At 44.5% G+C, this 25344-nt stretch overlaps 1 protein-coding gene across 2 annotated transcripts in view; it reads left to right on the top strand.

Moving 5' to 3' along the window:
• LOC137299325 (E3 ubiquitin-protein ligase arkadia-A-like) overlaps positions 1-25344 on the top strand; it is a 102322-nt gene that overhangs the window by 62920 nt on the left and 14058 nt on the right. For both annotated transcript variants that reach the window (XM_067967974.1, XM_067967972.1), the window contains exons 9-13: positions 4171-4774; positions 5522-5642; positions 21396-21494; positions 23035-23130; positions 23374-23471. In XM_067967974.1, coding sequence (XP_067824075.1) covers positions 4171-4774; positions 5522-5642; positions 21396-21494; positions 23035-23130; positions 23374-23471 — 1018 coding nt within the window. The remainder of the gene's footprint in view (positions 1-4170; positions 4775-5521; positions 5643-21395; positions 21495-23034; positions 23131-23373; positions 23472-25344) is intronic.

Below are 25344 nucleotides of genomic sequence, written 5' to 3'. Positions count from 1 at the left end.
CCATTCAGCCCCTCCTGCCTGCTCCGCCATTTGATAAGATCATGGCTGATCTGTGATCTAACTCCATAAACCTGCCTTTGGACCATATCCCTTAATACCTTTGGTTGCCAAAAAGCTATCTATCTCGCATTTAAATTTAGCAAATTTATCAATTGCCGTTTGTGGAAGAGAGTTCCAAACTTCTACCACCCTTTGTGTGTAGAAATGTTTTCTAATCTCACTCCTGAAAGGTCTGGCTCTAATTTTTAGACTGTGCCCCCTACTCCTAGAATCCCCAACCAGCGGAAATAGTTTCTCTCTATCCACCCTATCTGTTCCCCTTAATATCTTATAAACTTTGATCAGATCAACCCTTAACCTTCGAAACTCTAGAGAATACAACCCCAATTTGTGTAATCTCTCCTCGTAACTTAATCCTTGAAGTCCGGGTATCATTCTAGTAAACCTACGCTACACTCCCTCCAAGGCCATTATGTCCTTCCGAAGTTGCGGTGCCCAGAACTGCTCACAGTACTCCAGGTGCGGTCTAACCAGGGTTTTGTATAGCTGCAGCATAACTTCTGCCCCCTTGTACTCTAGCCCTCTAGATATAAAGGCCAGCATTCCATTAGCCTTATTGATTATTTATTGTTGGTCTATGGTTTAATTTGCCAATTTTTCCTTCCATTTAATCTTTTATCTCACTATAATTTGTGTTCAACATTTACTTTTCTATCCTTACACTGAATCTAATTATATTGTGGTCACTGTTTATAGAATCATAGAATCATAGAAGTTACAACATGGAAACAGGCCCTTCGGCCCAACATGTCCATGTCGCCCAGTTTATACCACTAAGCTAGTCCCAATTGCCTGCACTTGGCCCATATCCCTCTATACCCATCTTACCCATGTAACTGTCCAAATGCTTTTTAAAAGACAAAATTGTACCCGCCTCTACTACTGCCTCTGGCAGCTTGTTCCAGACACTCACCACCCTTTGAGTGAAAAAATTGCCCCTCTGGACCCTTTTGTATCTCTCCCCTCTCACCTTAAATCTATGCCCCCTCGTTATAGACTCCCCTACCTTTGGGAAAAGATTTTGACTATCGACCTTATCTATGCCCCTCATTATTTTATAGACTTCTATAAGATCACCCCTTAACCTCCTACTCTCCAGGGAAAAAAGTCCCAGTCTGTCTAACCTCTCCCTGTAAGTCAAACCATCAAGTCCCGGTAGCATCCTAGTAAATCTTTTCTGCACTCTTTCTAGTTTAATAATATCCTTTCTATAATAGGGTGACCAGAACTGTACACAGTACTCCAAGTGTGGCCTCACCAATGCCCTGTACAACTTCAACAAGACATCCCAACTCCTACATTCAATGTTCTGACCAATGAAACCAAGCATGCCGAATGCCTTCTTCACCACCCTATCCACCTGTGACTCCACTTTTAGGCCGCCTACTTACTCAGAAGCAGTTTAAGTAGCACTTCCATATTGGAATAACAACATATTAACTGAGAAAATCACCCTGAGTACTTTGTTCACCACCAACATTCTCCCTATCCCAACAGCAACTTGCATATATACTGAGCCTTAAAAGTACAAAAACGACCCACGCCACTTCACAGAGGTGTAATCAAAAAATGGATGCTGAGTCAAAGGAGATATTAGCAGGTGGTCACAGAGATAGTTTTTAAGGAGGGTCTTAAAGGGGGAGAGGGAGGTGGGGAGGCAGAGGGGTTTAGGGAGGAATTCCAGAGCATGGTGCCTAGGTGGCTGAAGGCACGGCCGCCAATGGTGAAGCAAAGGGAGGGGCTGCACGAGAGGCCAGAGTCAGAGGAACGGAAAGTTTGGGGTGGTGGGGGGGGTGGGGGTTGTGTTCTGGCTTGGAGGAGTTTACAGAGATTGGGAGGGACAAGGCCATGAGGGGGTTTAAGCACAAAGATGAGAAATTTGCATTTGAGATGTTGGTGGACTGGGAGCCAATGTACGTCAGTGAGGGCAGGGGTGATGGGTGAAGGGGACTTGGTGTGGACAGGACATGGATAGCTGAAGTTTAGAAGGTGGAGGATGGGAGACTATTTGTGGATAATTAAAATCTCCAACAGTTGTAACTATTGTTCATGGATTCGTCTACAAATGTCAGCTTCAGTATTACGTCCAACCATTTTACAGTTTGTTATAAACTCCCACTTATGTGACTTAGTGCCTTGCTACTTCTCAGCTCAATCCAAAGGGATTCTGTTTCAACCACTTCTCTATTTAAATCCTTAACACTTCAGTTCTATGATGCTGCCTCTAAGTAACAGCATTACTCCTCCCTCCCTTTCTTCCCTATCTCTCCTGAAAGTTTATTCCCAGGTATATTTCATTGCCAATCCTCAGCCAGCTGGAGCCAGGTTTCATAGTGCTTTAATGCCAGGATCTATTTTAATCACTGATCCTAATGCTGTCCTGCTGCACTCATTGGCTGTGTGGTAGAGGAATAAAGCTCGCTTCCCTGTACCTGTCATTGTTACTGCTCTTTCTTCAGAGCGCAGTCACGAGCCAACCAAAATACCCTCTTGACCTGAGAACCTGTTCGGGAACAATGGCATTTCCTTTCTGGAGGGACACTGAGGCTTAGAATAGGGTTTGTGAGTAGGCTATAAAAATATACCCAATCTACTCCAATACCAGCGGTACAAGGGCAACCTAAAAATAAATCAAGGGGAAGAACTTACTGGATTTAATATAAGTTTTAAAATGGTAATGGAGAAAATAATGGGACTTAAGAGAGATAAATTTCCAGGGCCTGATAATTTCCACCATATGATATTAAAAGAAGTAGGTGAAGAAATTGCAGGTGCTTTAATAATAATCTTCCAAAACTCTCTTGTCTCTCCATTGTTTAAGAAGGGTGGTAGGGAGAATCCCAGTAACTAAAGACCTCTCAGTCTTACGTCAGTTGTGTGGAAATTACTAGAATCTGTCTTTATGGACAGAGTGACAGCATTTGGACAACTTTGAGCTGATCAGAGAGTCAGCATGGCTTTGTGAAGGGTAAGTTATGTCTGATTATTTTAGCTGAATTTTTTGAGGAGGTCACCAAAATGGTAGATAAGGGAGTGTCTATGGATATTATTTATATTGACTTCCAGAAGGCTTTTGATAAAGTTCTGCACAAGAGATTAGCAAAAATGAAAGCGCACGGAATTGTAGGTAACTTTAGTTGAGTTGATAATTGGTTGGAAGTGAGGAGAGAGACAGAGGGATAAAGGGAACCTTCTCTGATTGGTGGGATGTGACCAGTAGTATTCCCCAGGGATCTGTACTGGGGCCACAGCTTTTCACCACATATATCAATGACTTGAATGAGGGAATAGAGAGTTGCCTATCCAAGTTAGCAGATGGCAAATTAAGTTGGGAGGCACAGTAAGTTTTAGTAAAATGAGTAAGAGATTCGATAGGGTAGATGTAGAGAAACTATTTCCTCTGGTGGGGGAGTCCAGAATAAGGGGGCATAACCTTAAAATTAGAGCCAGGCCGTTCAGGGGCGATGTCAGGAAGCATTTCTTCACACAAAGGGGAGTGGAAATCTGGAACTCTCCCCCCAAAAGGCTGTGGATGCTGAGGGTCAAATGGAGCTTTCAAGACTGAGAGGGATAGATTTTTGTTGGGTAAGGGTATCGAGGGATAGCATGGAGTTGAGGTACAGATCAGCCATGATCTAATTGAACGGCTGAATGGGCTCCTCCTGTTCCTATGTACTCTGTACACATGACTCACTCCTGCTAATTGAGTCGAAAGCATTGTGTGTAGGTCAGGGATACCTGCACTCCTGTGATGAGTAACTTTGCAACATTGCAGTGTTTGGCCTGATTTTTCATGCAGGTGTGGTATGAACTCCGACAAAGCTGTGATGGAAACACGGTTGTGTTTTCTTGCTGGTGCAGCTTTCTGCCGGGTCTGGTTGGGATTGGTGTGGCAGGGCAGAGTCTGTATATTTTATTGGTCTCTGCAGAGATGCATTGTATTCTGGAGCTGGTGTGCAGCAAGCGGGTCACTTGTTGTTTGAACTTCAAAAGCTTATTGATTATAATGTCATTAAACAGATTTGACAGTCTTTTATATTTTATGAATCAACATCATGTATTCTCCCGAATCTGCCTAAACCTGAATCCCTTTTTTTTCCTCCCTCACAGACTCTGCATTTTCAAGGGCTTTAGCTCGTCCCACGCCCAGTACTCAGGCAGCAAGCCTGTCCTGTCAGCCTCCCACATCAGCCAGTTACCCCATCGCCCGGCCAGTGCCATCTTATCACACTCGCCTGCAACCCGGACATTCGACAGCGTACAGGTCTACCACTTCCCAACAGCTTCCAACTGTGCCAACCTCTCAGCAGCCAGTACCACCTCTACACATGGTGCCGTTTCAGCAGCCACCCCTGGCGGCCCCTCCTCTGTTAATGAACACTCCATTAGTGCCAGCCAGTACCCCTCAGCAGCAGCAGCAGCAGCAGCAACAACAGCAGCAGCAGCAGCAACAATGCTCTGTGTATCAGCAACAACAGCAGTGCTCTGTGTACCAGCAGCAACAGCAGCAGTGCTCTGTGTATCAGCAGCAGCAACAATGCTCCGTGTATCAGCAGCAGCAACAGTGCTCCGTGTACCAGTACCAGCAGCAGCAGCAATGCTCTGTGTACCAGCAGCAACAGCAATGCTCTGTGTACCAGCAGCAACAACAGTGCTCTGTGTACCAGCAAAGAGGCCCTGAGATCCAAAGAAACCATTGGATGGAGACGGTCAGGTAAGAAGTGTTACTCGCCTAGTATTAGGAGAATGTAACTTGGCCTCCCTGGTGATCTGCAGAGTAGCAGCAGATAAATATCCTTCAGTCGCGTGGACCGGCTCCAGAGATACAGCTCTTTTGAGAGAGGAAATCATTGTTCTGTGAACCCAAGAATAGATTCTGCAAGACCACTGACAATTCTGAGATGCTAATGTATCGATTGCTTGTGTTACTCACCCTTACGGCAAACCTCGGAACAATCTGATTCTTGGGTTTGAAAAGCCGTATCTGCTGGAAATGGCTGGACTTCAGAGCCAATGTTTTGAGACCTTGGTTTATCCAAGTGGCAGATACAAAGTGTGATTTTTAATTATAGCCTGTTACATTAAGTTACTCACAGCTACATTCATAAAGTTCCACCGTTATGGCTCTGAATAGCTTTTAGCCATTCTCTGTTCACATGAAGATTTGTATCTCCCTGTAGCCCACTGCACATTCTAACCTTCCATCAGAGAGGAGACCTATACCCTTTCTCAATTTGAACATAGCTTCCAGAGCCAAAAGGACAATATTTTGGCACACTGAATCACCCTGTCTTTTCCAGTCCCTCATTCGATGATGGTTGGATTACAAATGGATGTTGCTAACCTATTTCTGTGGAAGGGTAGACCTTGCTCAGTCACTGAGTTCCTCTCTCAAGAACTGACTTGTGTTGAGAGCTAAATCTGTTGGTGTAATTACTAATCTTTGTGTATGGGTTCACAGGGAAGAAAGGGTGACATCAAATTTCCCACAGTACCATTCTGGACATGTTCACCTGCACCGATACCAGTTGGTACCACCCAGGCTACACCTGGTCTCCATGGCAGCACCTTCCATTCCTGTGGTAAGAAACAAACAAGCTCTGAGAGAGTGAAATTCACCTTTTATTGTATATTTCTTCACTTTTGAATTGTACATGTGACATCCTCAAGTCCATTAAAATAGGTTTGATTTGGTTCTATTGGTCAGTAACATTTCCTACTAACTTTAACAGCATCTTTTTATTCTATTCATAAATTTCATTTTACAAGTGAATAATGTATGTTACACAGGATAGTCTAAGTCACATGTTCACAGACCAATAGGAGTAGGTCCAAGTCACTAACAGGGAATATCTCAAGCAAGTTAACCTTTTCTGATGTTTGACGGGGTGTCAGCCGTCAACTCTAGGAGGAGGAGTTAAGACTCTTGTAGCATGGCAATACTTAACTGATCAGCAAGTAAGTACCAGCAAGTGATGACAAGAGCAGACTGCTGTAGTGGCTCCGAGCCCTGCTTGTTGTAGTCCTGAACCCCACACAACAGGAAGATTCCAGGTCTGATTGCTGGGCTGCACTGAGTAAACAGATCTCAGCTGGTTGTATGGTGGGGTATTACAGGTGGCCTCAGTGTCCCTAGGGTAGGGAAAAATTAATGGAGGTTCCTGCTCCTGAACCAGCATCTTGCTCTAATTTCTCTCCGATCTCCCCTCGTGCCCTCGCCAAGCTCATCTTGTCCATGAGACCCACCTCCTGCTCCCTCGACCCTATTCCCACCAAACGGCTGACCACCCAGCTTCCCTTCCTGGCCCCATGTTAGTTGATATTGTAAATGGTTCTCTCTCCTCTGGTACTATCCCCATCCCCTTCAAATCTGTCATCATCACTGCACTCCTCAAAAATACCACCCTTGACAACCTCTTCTTGTAAACCACCTCCCTTTCCTCTTTTACTGCATTAAGGCGTTATATAAATGCCTGATCACCATTCAGAGACTCTGGTGGAAATGTGTATGTGTAATTTTCAGGGCGGGAGACTTGATACTATGAAGTTCCCACATTCAGAAACTCCAGCACTGGCTATCTATTGGGTTAGATCAGTTATGGAAAAGGATCAGGAGCAATCCAGAGTAAAAATTGGAGGAGATCCAATTTCAGTCATTTGAGAATGATTTTGGCCCGGGTAAATTGGAATCAAAAATTGGGAGGCAAAGCTGTAATGGAACAATGGGCGGCCTTTAAAGAAGAGATGGTTCCTGTACATTCTAAGTACATTCCCACGAGGGGGAAAGGCAGGGCAACTGAAGCCAGAGCTCCCTGGATAACAAAGGAGATAGTGAGTAAGATGAAGCAGAGAAAAGGGGCATATGACAGATGTCAGGTTGATAACACAAGTGAGAACCAGGCTGAATATAGAAAGTTCAGAGGGGAAGTGAAAAAGGAAATAAGAGGGGAAAAGAGAGAGTATGAGAATAGACTGGCGGCCAACATAAAAGGGAATCTAAAAGTCTTCTATAGGCATGTCAACAGTAAACGGGTAGTAAGAGGAGGGGTGGGACTGACTAGGGACCAAAAAGGCGATCTACTCATGGAGCCAGAGGGGATGGCCGAGGTACTAAATGAGTACTTTGCATCTGTCTTTACCAAGGAAGAAGATGCTGCCAAAGTCACAGTAAAAGAGGAGGTAGTTGAGATACTTGATGGGCTAAAAATTGATGAAGAGGAGGTACTAGAAAGGCTGTACTTAAAGTGGATAAGTCACCTGGTCCGGATGGGATGCATCCGAGGTTGCTGAGGGAAGTAAGGGTGGAGATTGCAGAGGTGCTGGCCATAATCTTCCAAACATCCTTAGATATGGGGGTGGTACCAGAGGACTGGAGAGTTGCAAATGTTACACCCTTGTTCAAAAAAGGGTGTAAGGATAAACCCAGTAACTACAGGCCAGTCAGTTTAACCTCGGTGGTGGAGAAACTTTTAGAAACGATAATCCGGGACAAAATTAATAGTCACGTGGACAAGTGTGGATTAATTAAGGAAAGCCAACATGGATTTGTTGAAGGCAAATCGTGTTTAACAAACTTGATGAGTTTTTTGATGAGGTACCAGAGAGGGTCGATGAGGGCAATGCAGTTGATGTGATGTATATGGACTTTCAAAAGGCTTTTGACAAAGTCCCACATAATAGGCTTGTCAGCAAAATTGAAACCCATGGAATAAAAGTGGCAGTGACAGCATGGATACAAAATTGGCTAAGTGACAGGAAACAGAGAGCAGTGGTGAACGGTTGTTTTTCAGACTGGAGGGAGGTGTACAGTGGTGTTCCCCAGGGGTCGGTGCTGGGACCACTGCTTTTTTTGATATATATTAATGACTTGGACTTGGGAGTACAGGGCACAATGTCAAAATTTGCAGATTACACAAAACTTGGAATTGTAGTAAACAGTGAGGAGGAGAGTGATAGACTTCAAGAGGATATAGACAGGCTGGTGGAATGGGCGGACACGTGGCAGATGAAATTTAATGCAGAGAAGTGCGAAGTGGTACATTTTAGCAGGAAGAATGAGGAGAGGCAATATAAACTAAAGGGTACAATTCTAGAGGGGGTGCAGGAACAGAGAGACCTGGGCGTATATGTACTCAAATCTTTGAAGGTGGCAGGACAGGTTGAGAAAGCAGTTAAAAAAGCATACGGGATCCTGGGCTTTATAAATAGATGGTAGCCATGATGTGGAGATGCCGGTGATGGACTGGGGTTGACAATTGTAAACAATTTTACAACACCAAGTTATAGTCCAGCAATTTTATTTTAAATTCACAAGCTTTCGGAGACTTCCTCCTTCCTCAGGTGAACGTTTCCAACAAATGTTCACCTGAGGAAGGAGGAAGCCTCCGAAAGCATGTGAATTTAAAATAAAATTGCTGGACTATAACTTGGTGTTGTAAAATTGTTTACAATTTATAAATAGAGGCATAGAGTACAAAAGCAAGGAGGTTATGCTGAACCTTTATAAAACACTGGTTCGGCCACAACTGGAGTATTGTGTCCAATTGTGGGCACCACACTTTAGGAAGGATGTGAAGGCCTTAGAGAGGGTTCAGCAAAGATTTACCAGAATGGTTCCAGGGATGAGGGACTTCAGTTATGTGGAGAGACTGGAGAAGCTGGGGTTGTTCTCCTTGGAGCAGAGAAGGTTAAGAGGAGTAAAAACAGAAAATGCTGGAGAAGCTCAGCAAGTCAGGCAGCATCGGTGGAGAAAGAGACAGAGTTAACGTTTCAGGTCGAAGACCTTTCATCAGAACCTGTGCAGTTCTGATGAAAGGTCTTTGACGAAACATTAACTCTGTCTCTTTCTCCACAGATGCTGCCTGGCTTGCTGAGCTTCTCCAGCATTTTCTGTTTTTATTTCAGATTTCCAGCATCCATAGTATTTTGCTTTTGAAGGTTGAGAGGAGATTTGATAGAAGTGTTCAAACAATGACTATCTCCAACAAGAGAGAGCCGAACCACCTCCCCTTGACATTCAACGGCATTACCATCGCCGAATCCCCCATCATCCTGGGGGTCATCATTGACCATAAACTTAACTGGATCAGCCACATAAATACTGTGGCTACAAGAGCAGGTCAGAGGCTGAGTATTCTGCGGCGAGTGACTCACCTTCTGACTCCCCAAAGCCTTTCCACCATCTACAAGGCACAAGTCAGGAGTGTGATGGAATACTCTCCACTTGCCTGGATGAGTGCAGCTCCAACAACACTCAAGAAGCTCGACACCATCCAGGACAAAGCAGCCCACTTGATTGGCACCCCGTCGACCACCCTAAACATTCACTCCCTTCATCACCGGTGCACCGTGGCTGCAGGGTGTACCATCCATAGGATACACTGCAGCAACTCACCAAGGCTTCTTCAACAGCACTTCCCAAACCCGCGACCTCTACCACCTAGAAGGACAAGAGCAGCAGGCACATGGGAACAAAACCACCTGCACGTCCCCCTCCATGTCACACACCATCCTGCCTTGGAAATATATCGCCGTTCCTTCATCGTTGCTGGGTCAAAATCCTGGAACTCCCTTCCTAACAGCACTGTGGGAGAACCTTCACCACATGGACTGCAGCGGTTCAAGAAGGTGGCTCACCACCACCTTCTCAAGGGCAATTAGGGATGGGCAATAAATGCTGGCCTTGCCAGCAACGCCCACATCCCATGAACAAATAAAAAGAAAATCATGAAGGGTTTAGATATAGTAAATAAAGAGAAACTGTTCCCATTGGCAGAAGGGTCGAGAACCAGAGGACATAGATATAAAGTGATTGGCAAAAGAACCAAAGGCGACATGAGGAAAACTTTTTTTATGCAGCGTGTAGTTATGATCTGGAATGCACTGCCTGAAAGGGTGGTGGAGGTGGATTCAATTGTGGCTTTCAAAAAAGAATTGGATAAGTACTTGAAGGGAAAAAAATTGCAGGGTTAGAGGGGAATGGGACTAACTGGATTGCTCTTACAAAGAGCCGGCACGGGTTCAATGGGCCAAATGGCCTCCTTCTGTGCTGTACCCATTCTATGATTCTATATAGTGATATGTAGAATTTACAACACGAAAACAGGCCATTCGGCCAAACCAGCTCGTGTTAGCATTTACCCACAACACAAGCAAATAGTCCTAATCACATTTACCCACCCTGTTCCCAATCCCTTTTTCCTTCATCCGCCTATCCAGTTTAATTTTGAATGTTGACATATTTTCTGCCTCAATCACTGACCCTGGAAGTGAATTCCGCATCCTCAAAACTCTGTGTGTCTAAAGACGTTTCTCCTGCCCTCTGTTCAAAATCTCTTACATTTAATTTTGTATCTATGGCCCTTGTTCTTGACCCCTCACCCACTGGGAACAGTCTGCTTCCATCTACCCTGACCCATCCACCAGTGCAGTCTTTCAGTGTGTTGATTGCACTGCTGGAACCCACACCAATGGCTTCAGGAGGAGAGAAAAGAAACAATAGTCATGGACGGAATGAGGCTGTTTAGACCGGTAGGGACAATTCTCTTAAACAAAGAAGATGATAGTACAAGGTGGGTAACGTCTCTTAAATCCACTATAGCCAGGACGCTGACTAGCATTCTTAGAGGAAAAAGATGGGGAATGTGATCTCAGCTTTTGACCATATATATCAATGACTTGGATGAAGGAATAGAGAGTTGCATATCCAAGTTTGTAGATAACATAAGTTAGGAGGCACAGTAAGTTGTGTAGATGGGAGCAGGAACTTGCAAAGGGACATAGACAGACTAAGTGAGTGGGCAAAACTGGCAGATGGAGTTCAATATGAGGAAGTGTAAGGTCACTTTGGATCCAAGAAAGACAAATTGGAATATTTTCTAAATGGTGAGAGACTAGGAACTGGAGGACCAAAGGGATTTGGGTGTCAATGTACACAAATCATTAAAAGCTAGTGCACAGGTACAAAAAGTAATCAAGAAGGCTAATGGATTGTAGGCCTCTATCTCAAGGGGGCTGGAATACAAAAGTAAGGAAGTGATGCTTCACTTGTACAGAGCCTTGGTCAGACCCCATCTGGAGACTGTGTTCGGTTCTGGGCACCGCACCTCAGGAAGGATATATTGGCCTTGGAGAGCATCCAGTGCAGATTCACTAGAATTATGCCGGGGCTTAAAGGGTTAAAGTATGAGGACAGGTTGCATAGACATGGCTTGTATTCCCTTGAGTTTAGAAGGTTGAGGGGTGATCTAATCGATGTCTTTAAAATGATAAAGGGATTCAAAATAGTGTAGATACAGAAAAACTATTTCCTCTGGTGGAGGAATCCAGAACAAGGGAACACAGCCTTAAAATTAGAGCCAGATCATTCAGGAGTGAAGCATTTTTTCACACAAAGGGTAGTGGAAATCTGGAACTCTCTCCCCCAAAAGGCTGTGGATGCTGGGGGTCAGTTGAAATTTTCAGGACTGAGATCAATAGATTTTTGTAAATGTATCAAGGGATATGGAGCAATGGCGGGTAAATAGATTTGAGTACAGATCAACCATGATCTGATTGAATAGTGGAACAGGCTCGAGGGGCTGAATGGCCTCCTCCTGTTCCGATCTTCCAGTCCACTACAGCCTAGACTCCGATTAACACCCCCAGAGGAGGAAGGTGGACCTTTCAGGTCAGGTGAGGCACCTGCTTTCAAAATAAATCTGCCAAAAAAATTATCCTTTTTGTTGACCTATCTAAATAATGGTGTTTGATAAAAGTAGGAATACTATGAATGGCAGTGTTAAAAATGCTCCTCAGATAGAGGCTTCTCGGGTCGGCTCAATGCTTGGCCATAGAGCACGTTATGCACCTTGATATTTTATGATGACTTCGACTAGTTCTTTAAGTTTAATCAGATCTTATAAGAATATATGCAGGTAATGAGCACCTGTTTGTGAATTGGTGTTTTAGAATCATACTTACTTCCCTCAACAAAGATGGGCCGTGTGGTTGATAGTGAGGAGAAAAGCTGTAGACTGCAGGAAGTTATCAATGGACTGGTCAGGTGGGCAGAAAAGTGGCAAATGGAGTTCAATCCGGAGAAGTGTGAGGTAATGCATTTGGTGAGAGCAAACAAGGCAAGGGAGTACATAATAAATGAGAGGATACTGAGAGGTGTAGAGGAAGTGAGGGACCTTGGAGTGCATGTCCACAGATCCCTGAAGGTAGCAGGACAGGTAGATAAGGTGGTTAAGAAGGCATATGGAATGCTTTCCTTTATTAGCTGAGGCATAGAATGTAAAAGCAGGGAGGTTATGCTGGAACTGTATAAAACACTGGTTGGGCCACAGCTTGAGTACTGTGTACAGTTCTGGTCACCACATTACAGGAAGGATATAATTGCACCAGAGAGGGTGCAGAGGAGATTTACAAGGATGTTGCCAGGACAGGAGAGTTTTAGCTATGAGGATAGATTGGATAGGCTGGGGTTGTTTTCCTTGGAACAGAGGAGGCTGAGGGGTGATTTGATTGAGGTGTACAAAATTATGAGGGGCCCAGATAGAGTGATAGGGAGGACCTATTTCCCTTAGCAGAGAGATCAATAACCAGGGGACATAGATTTACAGTAATTGGTAGAAGGATTAGAGGGGAGCTGAGGAAAAAAAAAATTTCACCCAGAGGGTGGTGGGGGTCTGGAACTCACTGCCTGAAAGGGTGGGAGAGGCAGAAACCCTCAACTCATTTAAAAAGTATCTGGATGTGCACCTGAAGTGCCGTAACCTACAGGGCTACGGACCAAGTGCTGGAAAGTGGGATTAGGCCGGGTGGCTTATTTTCGGCCGGCACGGACACGAGGGGCCGAATGGCCTTCTCCTATGCTGTAAATTTTCTGTGATTCTATGCTGCAGATTTCCAACAGCGTTACAGGGGACAGGATCAACACTTCGAGGTTCAGGAAGCCAGGCCACAAGAGAAGCTGCAACCTCCCCTAATGTACAGGGGTCCTGCTAGCGACTGGACTTTGGCGTGGGGTGGTCCATCTTTATTGGTTTTTGTAGTTTTGGTCCAGATGCAAGAGATGAGTTTTCTCCATGGTTGTCAAATAGTGCTACATTTTCCATCGCTTTTTTAGAATGCTGAATTAGCTGTGGGTGGCAGGGTAGGACCAAACTTTCTTCAGAACACACCTCGAAGTGTTGATCTTTGGCCTGACCAGAGCACACTACAGTTTCAGCATGATGTCTCCCACGTGCACTAGAATGACTTATATATAGAGTTCACCATTCCGTTTGCTTTGTTAGTTGGTTCTGAACAGTGACTGGCTTGTTGTGTGTGTGTGTGTGTGTGTGTGTGTGTACCTGTACCTGTACCTGTACCTGTACCTGTACTTGATGAGGTCTTGGAAGCAGGTGATGCCAAAATAGGATCAATGCAACTAGATTTGGATGGTGAGGTTATCAGGCCAAGGGAGCCGAGGCAGTTCACTGTGGATCAATGTAAAATGATTAGTGTGTGAGCAAGGAAACAAATGAAGGGAATATGCATTCAGTGGAACAGTCATATAGCATGCTTATAAGGAAAGAGATGGAAGGGTTTCTGGGGCAAACCCTTGGTAGGGCAGCCAAATCTTTGCCTGTAGATTAGAATAAAAGTAATCAGGTGTTTTAGTTCCTGTGAGTTTTTACCTTTCTTGCTCTAGTTTACTCTGGATAGCATTTCTTAGATCACTGAGTCCCAACTTCCCAACTCCCCAACTCCCCACACCTTGGACAGTGTCTATCCTAGCCTTGAGATCTAGGCAAGCTTTCAATGAAGTGTCTAAGATAATGAACAGCAAATCCTATCTGGTGATTAGTTTTAAGCTACTGGAATTTATTCTATTCCCTCTCTCCAGTCTTCAAAAGCAGTAGCGCATCATATCGGGTCTCATTTTAAGTTTAAAATATGAAGCAAATTTATTAAACACTGAGCAAGCAAATGATGTAATTGATATAAAAATATTTACAGTATAAAGCCTATCATTTAAGTCCTTGAGTGGAAAAATCAATGAGTCGTAATCCAGCTCTCATCCATTCTTCTGTAGATGGCTTTTATATACAAAGGCTTGTCTTTTTGCAATCTTTTCTGATTACAGAAGCCATCCAGTTTACTTTATCTGTTTCTGTGAAAATTGCAATCAGTTCAGTTATGTCCTAATACCTCAGCTTAATGAACATGTCCAGCCACTTTCACCCTTTCACCTGTTGCCATGGGTTGTTGGATTTTGAGAACGAGCGCTTAGTTTGAGAAATAATTAGCTGCCATTCCAGTTCGTGCTTGTTCAGGAGTGGCTATGTTTTCCCCCCACTACCCCCCAAACAGTTCAACCTGTCCTCGCAGCACTTGTATTGAATTGGCTGGGACAGGGTTTGTTTTTTGAACAGCAGCTGTTGCTTTAAATTCCTTATGTTCTATGACCGGATTTAAAGGGACAGCCACCAATCCAAACCGACACAAACAGAAACACTACGGTTTTGTCGCTGAGCTATTGGGTTGCAGTGGCAGAGAGATAGAGAATGGAGCAGGCGATTGCATCATTGATGTGTAAGGCAGCACTCAGATTTAATCTGGAGTAATGTATGAAGTTCAGATCCACTCACAAGTAAAGCTATTACAGTCCTTGAGATTGTATGTAGGCAAATAACTCTTGGTATCGAAGGTAACTTGCGAAGAAATATTAAAGATGTTGGGTTTGTTCTCTTTGGGGGGAAAAAGGAGACTTCAAGTTAACCTAATTCAAAATGATGACCATTTTCAAAATTATGAAAGGAGTCAGAAAAATGAATTGTTGTTCAGGATGGGAAAGGTTAAAATACAGCTTATCATGGTCATCTCTTGTCACAATAGTGCACAAATTGCAATTTCCAGACCAAGTTTCAAAGGTTTCTGCTTTTTCCTCTGTTGTACAAGTTGGTTTATCTGATTCGTGCTGCTCCTAGTGTTCATTCACCAGAAAATGTCCGCACCTCCTGTACGTTATCAGCCAGTCAGCTTTACAAATCCCACATGGGATCTGGGAAAGGAGCTCACTGGAATGATTACAGGAACATGCAAAATCAAGTTAAAAGGGTGATCAGAGTGACCGAGAGAAAAGCATAGCTGCAGAGACAAGCCATAACAGGAAGGATTTCTTTCTGTACCTCAACAGTGAGAGGGCAGTCAAAGAAGTGGGAAGAACGTTAAAAGATGCAAACGGACTTGAAACTGAGGACAAGATAGTTAATATTATGAACAATTACTTCCTCCAGGGAAGACAGAAGCAACATGCTCTCCCCAAGCAGAGATCATCCAGGCAAAATTAATGACTTTTATATAAATGAGAGGAAAGTACCAGACAGGCTAAAAAGGTTCAAAACAAACATTCCCCCACCCCAGGATAGATGACTTTATCCCAGAGTGCTGGGAGAGACACGGGAGGAGATCTGTGAGGCACCCGCTGTCATTGTGAAGAAACCATAGATTCCCATATTCAAGGAGGGGGATAAACAGATACAGGCAACTACAGACCTGTTAATCTTTCTTCCATTCCATTTACTATAAGTGGAATCCATATTAAATAGAACCAAGGACATAGAGTCATAGAGTTATACAGCACGGATAGAGGCCCTTCGGCCCATCGTGTCCGCGCCGGCCATCAAGCCCAGTCTACTCTAATCCCATATTCCAGCATTTGGTCCGTAGCCTTGTATGCTATGGCATTTCAAGTGCTCATCCAAATGCTTCTTGAATGTTGTGAGGGTTCCTGCCTCCACAACCCTTTCAGGCAGTGAGTTCCAGACTCCAACCACCCTCTGGGTGAAAAAGTTCTTTCTCAAATCCCCTCTAAACCTCCCGCCTTTTACCTTGAATCTATGTCCCCTTGTTATAGAACCCTCAACGAAGGGAAAAAGCTCCTTAGTATCCATCCTATCTGTGCCCCTCATAATTTTGTTCACCTCAATCATGTCCCCCCTCAGCCTCCTCTGCTCCAAGGAAAACAAACCCAATCTTCCCAGTCTCTCTTCATAGCTGAAGCGCTCCAGCCCTGGTAACATCCTGGTGAATCTCCTCTGCACCCTCTCCAAAGCGATCACATCCTTCCTGTAGTGTGGCGACCAGAACTGCACACAGTACTCCAGCTGTGGCCTAACCAGTGTTTTATACAGCTCCATCATAACCTCCTTGCTCTTATATTCTATGCCTCGGCTAATAAAGGCAAGTATCCCATATGCCTTCTTTACCACCTTATCTACCTGTTCCGCCGCCTTCAGGTATCTGTGAACTTGCACACCAAGATCCCTCTGACCCTCTGTCTTGCCTAGGGTCCTCCCATTCATTGTGTATTCCCTTGCCTTGTTAGTCCCTCCAAAGTGCATCACCTCGCACTTTTCCGGGTTAAATTCCATTTGCCACTGTTCCGCCCATCTGACCAACCCATCCATATCGTCCTGCAGACTGAGGCTATCCTCCTCGCTATTTACCACCCTACCAATTTTTGTATCATCAGCGAACTTACTGATCATACCTTTTACATTCATATCCAAGTCATTAATGTAGACCACAAACAGCAAGGGACCCAGCACCGATCCCTGTGGTACCCCACTGGCCACAGGCTTCCAGTCACAAAAACAACCTTCGACCATCACCCTCTGCCTTCTGCCACTAAGCCAGTTTTGTATCCAAAGTGCCAAGGCACCCTGGATTCCATGGGCTCGTACCTTCTTGACCAGTCTCCTGTGGGGGACTTTATCGAAGGCCTCACTGAAATCCATGTATACCACATCCACTGCGTTACCCTCATCCACACGCCTAGTCACCCCCTCAAAAAATTCAATCAAATTAGTCAGACATGATCTTCCCTTGACAAAGCCATGTTGACTATCCCTGATTAATCCTTGCTTCTCCAAGTGGAGACTAATTCTGTCCTTCAGAATTTTTTCCAATAATTTTCCTACCACTGATGTTAGGCTCACTGGCCTGTAGTTCCCTGGTTTTTCCCTACTCCCCTTCTTGAATAATGGTACTACATTAGCGGTTCTCCAGTCCTCTGGCACATCCCCTGTGGCCAGAGAGGTTCTGAATATATGTGTCAGAGCCCCCGCAATCTCCTCCTTCGCCTCACACAGTAGCCTGGGATACATTTCGTCCGGGCCTGGGGATTTATCCATTTTTAGGCCTGCTAAAACCGCCAATACCTCCTCCCGCTCGATGTTAATATGTTCGAGTATCTCACAGTCCCCCTGCCGTATTTCTATGTCTACATCGTCCTTCTCCATAGTGAAAACAGATGCAAAAAATTCATTTAGAACCCCTCCTACATCTGCCGGCTCCACACACAGATTGCCATTTTTGTCCCTAATGGGCCCTATTTTTTCCCTAGTCATCCTCTTACCCTTAATATACTTATAAAACATCTTAGGATTTTCCTTTATTTTGCTCGCCAGTGTTATTTCATGGCCCCTCCTTGATCTCCTAATTTATTTTTTAAGTATCCCCCTGCACTTTTTGTACTCCTCTAGGGCTTCCTCCGTCTTTAGCCTTTTGTATCTGCCAAAAGCCCTCCTTTTTTTCCTAATCCATTCTCGTATATCCCCTGACATCCAAGGTTCCCTGGAGTTCTTGGAACCACCCTTGACCTTTACGGGAACATGTTGCCATTGTATGGTCTCAATCTCCCTTCTGAAAGACTCCCATTGCTCCGATGCGGATTTTCCTACAAGCAGCTGATCCCAGTCCATTTTGGCCAGATCCTGCCTTATCCTATTAAAATCAGCCTTCCCCCAATTTAGAACCTTTATTTCCGGCCCCTCCCTGTCCTTTTCCATGACCACCTTAAATCTCACCGAATTATGGTCACTGTCACCAAAGTGCTCACCTACTAGCACTTCTTCCACTTGGCCGGCCACATTCCCTAGAATTAGGTCCAGTACCGCCCCCTCTCTTGTAGGACTTTCTACATGCTGGCTCAAAAAGCTCTCCTGGATGCACGTTAAGAATTTTGTACCCTCTAAGCCTTTTACACTCTGAGTATCCCAGTTAATATTGGGGAAGTTGAAATCCCCCACTATTATTACGCTATTATTTGCACAATTTTCTGAGATTTGCCTACATATCTGTTCCTCGATCTCCCCCTGACTGTTTGGGGGCCTATAGTACACTCCCATCAAAGTGCTTGCCCCCTTTTTGTTTTTAAGCTCCACCCATATGGCCTCATTAGAGGAACCTGCTAATATATCATCCCTCCTTATGGCAGTAATTGATTCTTTAATTAATATTGCGACCCCCCCTCCTCTTATACCTCCCCCTCTGTCTCGCCTGAAGATTCTGTACCCCGGAATATTGAGCTGCCAGTCTTGCCCCTCCCTCAACCATGTCTCTGACAGCAACAATATCATACTCCCATGTGTTTATCAACACCTTCAGTTCATCCACCTTATTCGCAAGACTCCTTGCATTAAAATAGATGCCATCCAGCCTTGCCCTCACATATTTGCCCTGTCTTCCAAGCTGACTTGTTTTTTTCTCTATATTTGGCTGCACATCACCCCCTATTGTAGCTCCACTCTGTATCCCATCCCCCTGCCAAGTTAGTTTAAACCCCCCCCAACAGTGCTAGCAAACCTCCCCGCAAGGATATTTGTCCCGCTCTGGTTCAGGTGCAACCCGTCCGACTTGTACAAGTCCCACCTTCCCCAGAAGCAGGCCCAGTGATCCAGGAAACTGAAACCCTCCCTCCTGCACCAACTCTTTAGCCACGCATTCATCTGTTCTATCCTCCTATTTCTATACTCACTAGCCCGTGGCACTGGGAGTAATCCAGAGATTACAACCTTTGAGGTCCTGCTCTTTAATCTGCTACCTAGCTCCCTAAATTCTTGATGCAGGACCTCATCTCCCTTCCTACCTATGTCGTTGGTCCCAATGTGGACCACGACCTCTGCCTGCTCACCCTCCCCCTTGAGAATGCCCTGTAGCCGCTCAGTGACATCCATGACCCTGGCACCAGGGAGGCAACAAACCATCCTGGAGTCACGTTTACGGCCACAGAAACGCCTGTCTGTTCCCCTTACGATAGAATCCCCTACCACTATAGCTCTTCCACTCTTTTTCCTCCCAGCCATCTGTCAATCTAGCCAATAGTTTGGTTTGATTAGTTCCAGAATATCAGGAAATATTAGAAAGTAGGTTTTGATTTGATCGGTAGTGGAATTATTTGTTGCTAGTTCCACCAATTACTTTTGTTTTCACTCTGGGGAAGCTGCTAATATCATTAGACACCTCTACAAGCAATGCAGCCCAGATCAAGCAATCTGTGGAATGAGTCACCGATCCACACTCTGCACCTTCCAGGTGCTGTATTTGGAGGATTGATGCATTGTGACCTTATTGCTAGCAAATCTCCCATGGCATTGCTCCCGAGTCTGCAGTTACACTGTTGCAGGGTGGAAGGGCCTACACATTTCCAGTTAAACTATTTGGAAAGGAATTTGCAAGAAATCTTAGGAATAGTTAAGTAATGTCCCTGGGAAAGTAGCGTTTTCCTTACTCAGCTTACATCGTAAATAAAACTGTGTAGTGTAATGTGGGAGATCAGCTCTTAACCTTTATGGTTCATCTGAATTTGGTGTGGGTTTTATAGCAAGGGCCCTGTTTAAATGGACAAGTTTAAATTTGGGTCATTAATTCAGAACTTCCCTTGAAATTTGAATAATGGTACAGAGCTGCAGAATTTTCACTGTTAATTGTTTTTTTGCTGGTTGCTTTTTGGGTTCTAAGATAAACGTAAATGGAGGAACCATTCAAAATATATTTTTCAAAATATACAATCATGGAATGGTTACAGTACAGAAAGTGCCATTTGGCCCATCGAGCCCATGCTGGCTCTTTGTAAGGGTAATCCAATCCCTTGCTCGTTCCCCGTAGCCCTGGAAATTTTTTCCCTTCAAGTATTTATCCAATTCCTTTTTGAAAACCACAATTGAATCTGCTTCCATCACCCTTACAGGCAGTGCATTCCAGATCATAATAACTCGCTCCGTAAAAAAGTTTTTCCTCATGTCACCTTTGGTTCTTTTGCCAATCATTTTAAATCTGTGCCCTGTGGTTCTCAACCCTTCCGCCAATGGGAACAGTTTCCCTTTATTTACTTTGTACCAAGCCCTTCATGATTTTGAACACTTCTATCAAATCTCGTCTCAACCTTCTCTGCTTTAAGGAGAACAACCCCAGCTTCTCCAGTCTACCCCCGTAACTGAAGTCCCTCATCCCTGGAACCATTCTAGTAAATCTTTTCTGCACCCTCTCTAGGATCTTCACATCCTTCCTAAAGTACGGTGCCCAGAATTGGACACAATACTCCAGTTGTGGCCGAACCAGTGTTTTATAAAGATTCATCATAACTTCCTTGCTTTTTGTACTCTAACCCTCTGTTTATAAAGCCCAGGATCCCGTGTGCTTTTTTAACTGCTTTCTCAACCTGTCCTGTCACCTTCAACGATTTGTGCATGTTTACCCCCAGGTCTCTCTGTTCCTGCACCCCACATATAAACATTGAATATTGCAAATATCAAAGTTCATTTGTCACATATGTAACATGCTCCATTAGCTAAATAAACAGCAGCCCTTGAATATATTAACATATAATGTTCTTTTCAGTCGAGTTACCTCATTAGAAGTTGTTCTGATGTTTTATACAAAGTACCATTACTGCCTCCTATCCTTGGATTCCCTGGGGGGTTTCCTACTCAATGATTTTCAGTAGAGGAGGGATGGAATTTACAAACTGCAGGTTCTGGCTTGATCTGTGAATGGAAATAGTAAGTTTGCTGTTGACAGCTGTAATCTGCAATCTTGTTGGGTGTCTTTAGTTGACAGTACAGAGGTCTGGGAAGCACAGAGCTCCTAAACATTGTTGGAGGCATTTCTTAAACAAAAATGTTACTTTATAGGTAAGTTTGATCCTATTCTCCTGCCCTCTTCTAAATCTCATATTTATTGTTGTATCAGTGACCCCTTGTTCTTAACCTTTCAACAACTAGAAACTGTCCGCCCTGATGCACCTGTTCATATCGCCCCACCGTCTGCCTTGTTCTAACGAGTAAAGGACCCAGTATTTCAAGTCTTTCTTTGTATTTATATTTCCTCATACCAGGCACCATCCTAGTGAATCTGTGCTGTACATTCCCTAAAGCTTCAATATCCTTCCTATAGAGTGGAGCCCAATAGTAGGCTAACTGTGGTCTTATTAAGGTTTTAGCTGAATGTTTCGTGTGTTTGGATGTATGATTGTGAAACAATGGGGAATATACAGTGGCTCTTCCTTTCTCTCATTGTGCCAGGTGATGCCTGATATCTTCATGCACCCACATTTGCAAGTCTTTCCCCATCATGGACTGCGAGGGATGCAAAGCCATGTCACGATGCACAGGGGTTACCAGGTAAAGACCTTGTTTTGGAGATGCATTTAATAGCAGTAGTCTCTCAATACAGAGTGTACGTGTGCCACAATATACGGAGCAAACAGGTGGAGACCTTGGGCTAGATTTTCAACTCTCCGCCTGGGCATAAGACTGGTGTTGCTGATCATTATGGAGCCCCCCCACCGCCCGTTGTGGAGCCCCCTAGTTCTCATTTTCATTGGTTTCAATGTAACAGGCGGCCAATCTACAGCTCCAGTTTAGTACTCAGGTGGCAGGTTGAAAATGTTCCCCTTATGTTGGAGAGTATTCAGTATACTGCACCCCTCAGTCCCCACATGGAGCACAGTGCCCAGTCACACTGAGTATTAGGATGGTTTTGGATGTGTGTTGCTAAGTTACAAGAGGGGTTTGGACTCTTGTTTCTGGGAATAGATTTGATGGGACGGTTTATAACTGGAAGTGTTTAAAATAGGGCATTGAGTACAGGGGATTACCACACTGTCCATTCACTTCTGGACAGGCCGTGCTGATGGGGTGAGAATCTAAATGAACAATCTTAATCAGGCCAGTGGCTGTGGGGAGTGGGAATGGGAATTGCTACACTGCTGTGTATGGTCTCCATTCTGAGGTTGGGGCAGAGTAGAGGAAGCTGCACTATAGCGAACCTGGAGGTCTTTGTTGCTACTGAGTGGTGCTTGTGTCTCATGTCCCAGCACTAACATCCCTCCCACACACACTTCAACAACGAGAAACAGAAATAGATGAAGTGGGGTCTGGGAGCATAGAACTGGAGCAGTAATTTGTAGTCTGAGGGAATCATTACATGCGACTTGGATGCAGCTCCGTCCTTAACAACTGTGGAGAAAGGATCAACTTTTAAAGAGTGGTCCCTGCTGATCAGCTCTTGTACTGTTTAATTATCTGGAATCTTCCTTCATCTCATGTAAGCCAGAAGCCTTGTGGCTGCTCCCAGTGGGGCACCGTGTTCAGGTGGGGTGAGCAGGACAGGGTCAGATTAAAGAAAGAATGAATTTGCATTTCACGACCTCAGCACATCCCAAATGAAGTCCTTTTTGAAGCGTAGTCACTTGTAATGTAGGAAACGCGGCAGCCAATTTGTGTACAGCAAGATCCCACAAACAGTAATGAGATATTTTGCTTTGGTGATGTTGGTTGAGGTATAAATATTGGCCAGGACACCGGGGAGAACTCTCCTGCTCTCCTTTGAATTGTGCCATGGGTTATTTTATGCCCACCTGAGAGGGCAGACGGGGGCTCGGTTTAACATCTTATCCGAAGGACGGCACCTCCTACAGGGCAGCGCTCCCTCAGTACTGCACTGGGAGGGTCAGCCTGGAGTCGGACTTGAACCCACAACCTTCTGACTCAGAGCTGAGTCTCGATTCATTGTTGCAATAACTTGAGCAAAGCAGCTTAAATAAATGGGTGAGTGGTAATATGCCGTGTGCAGCTAGACTACCGGACTGGCAGGCTTATCCTTACTGGACTCTGCAGCTCAGAGTTGCTTTGTGACCTGATCTCTTCTTTCATTTTTGAGGACCTGCTGCATCTCGAGGATCAGTTTAGTGATTTAAACCATGGAGCATCACAGAGCACCATTGAGAGGTACACCTTCCTGCACAAGTATGAAAAGGTGAGTGTCTTTTGCAGCTGTCTTCTGAGAAATATTGATTGGAAGCTGGTGGTTGAGCATGTTAGTGAATTGGGAAGGAGATGGTGAGCACTCAGTGGCTGTGCAAGCCTGTGAGACCTCAGTCTCTTGCCCGATTGCCTACACCGAGCTGTGCTCTTTAAACTCTTCTACACGTGGCACTGTCTGGATTGATACTTGGGTCAGTCTGCATTTTTCACTCAGCTGATTTCAAACATATTTCAGAGGACACTGGAGACCTGTGAGGAGGGGAAGGAGGCGTCGGAGGTGGAGGAGAAATGCACAATCTGTCTGTCACCGTTGGAGGAAGGAGAAGATGTTCGGTGAGAAATCCCAGCAGAGCTCCCTGTTGTCACTAGACTTTCTCTCTCATTCCTTCTAAAATGTTGGCAGTGTGATATCCTCGATCCCAGCAGACTGCTCACAGACATGCTGCACAGAATCTTACTCAGATGAGTAGGCAGTGATCCAAATGGACACGTGGTAGCTCACTGTCTGTTCAACTTGGAGTTTGGTGTGTGATGTCCCCAAGCCCCTGCTCATGAGGCTTGTCGTCGATTCACACAACCCACTGTGTTTCACACCAGGAAACTATTAGTTACTTCCCCTTAACTCTACAAATTGGAACTCTGACACCAAACAATGAGGAAATTGCAAGACCTAAAGAACTTATTCAAAAAACTCCCCCAGTGGTTCTGTGGATAAATACATGGTCAGGCCACTTGCTATTGAATCTTTCCCAAAGCCGTTTTATTTATTTTTACCCCATTATTCTCCATTCCACACCTGAAGGTTTTGACTCCTTCCTGGTTAGGGTACAGTTCCACAGATGCTGATGTCCCATCCAGTACCTCACCTGAATGGCAATTCTTCATGTGTCAATAAACTGTCCAACCGTGGGAGGCATCACAGCTGAGCCAAATCCTGCCCCCGCATGCACTTTTCAGCAGTGGTCAGTTGATGGCTATTAGGAGTGGGAACGTAGGAACAGGAGGAGGCCATTCAGCCCCTTGAGCCTGTTCCGCCATTCAATAAGATCATGGCTGATCTGTATCCTAACTCCATTTACCCGCCTTGGCTCCATATCCCTTAATACCCTTGGCTAGCAAAAATCTATCGATCTCAGATTTAAAATTATTAATTGAGCTAGATTATTAATTGAGCTAAATTATTAATACTGCTTTTAGTGGGAGAGTTCCACACTTCGACCATCCTTTGCGTGAAGAAGTGTTTCCTAACTTTCATCCTGAAAGGCCAGGCTCCGATTTTAAGGTTCTGTCCCCTTGTCCTAGACTCCCCCACCAGCGGAGAAAGTTTCTCTCTACCCTATCAATTCCTTTCAAAATCCTAAAAACCACAATCATATCACCCCTTAACCTCCTATATTCTGGGGAATACAAGCCTAGTTTATGTAATCTCTCCTCATAATCTTAACTCTTGTAGCCCTGGTAACATTCTGATAAATCTATGCTGCACTCCTTCCAGGGCCAATATATCCTATTTAAGGTGTGGTGCCCAGAACTGTACACATTACTCCAGATGTAGTCTAACCAGGGCTTTGTATAGCTGTCGCAAAACTTCCACCCTTTATATTCCAGCCCTCTAGTTATCAAGGCGGACATTCCATTAGCCTTTTTGATTATTTTTTGTACCTGACCACTACATTTTAATGATCTGTGTACATGGACCCCTAAGTCTCTTTGGATCTCCACTGTTCCTAGTTTTTTACCATTTAAAAAATATTCGGATCAATCCTGTTTTGGTTCAAAACGGATGATCTCACACTTACCTCCATTGAACTCCATCTGCCACAGTTTTGCCCACTTACTTAATCTATCAATGTCTCTTTGTAATTTTATGCTCCCATCTACACTGCTCACTATGCCACCAATCCTTGTGTCATCAGCAAACTCTATTGTGTTATCTGAGTCATTAATAAATATAGTGAATAGTTGAGGCCTCATCTCAGATCCTTGTGGGACGCCATTAGTCACTTCCTTCCAATTCATTATCCCTACTCTGTCTTCTACTGCCTAACCAATCTCCTAATCAGGTCAATAATTTGCCTTCAATTCCATGAGCTTTAATTTTAGCTAACAGTTCTCTTATGTGGAACCTTATCAAATGCCTTCTGGAAGTCCATATAAGCTACATCCACAGACATTCCCCTGTCCACTACTTTAGTTACTTCTTCAA

The sequence above is a fragment of the Heptranchias perlo genome, chromosome 29 (assembly GCF_035084215.1).
Source record: "Heptranchias perlo isolate sHepPer1 chromosome 29, sHepPer1.hap1, whole genome shotgun sequence".
Taxonomy (NCBI): domain Eukaryota; kingdom Metazoa; phylum Chordata; class Chondrichthyes; order Hexanchiformes; family Hexanchidae; genus Heptranchias; species Heptranchias perlo.
Note: the sequence above shows the minus strand (reverse complement) of the source record. Positions and strands in the feature narration are given on the sequence as shown.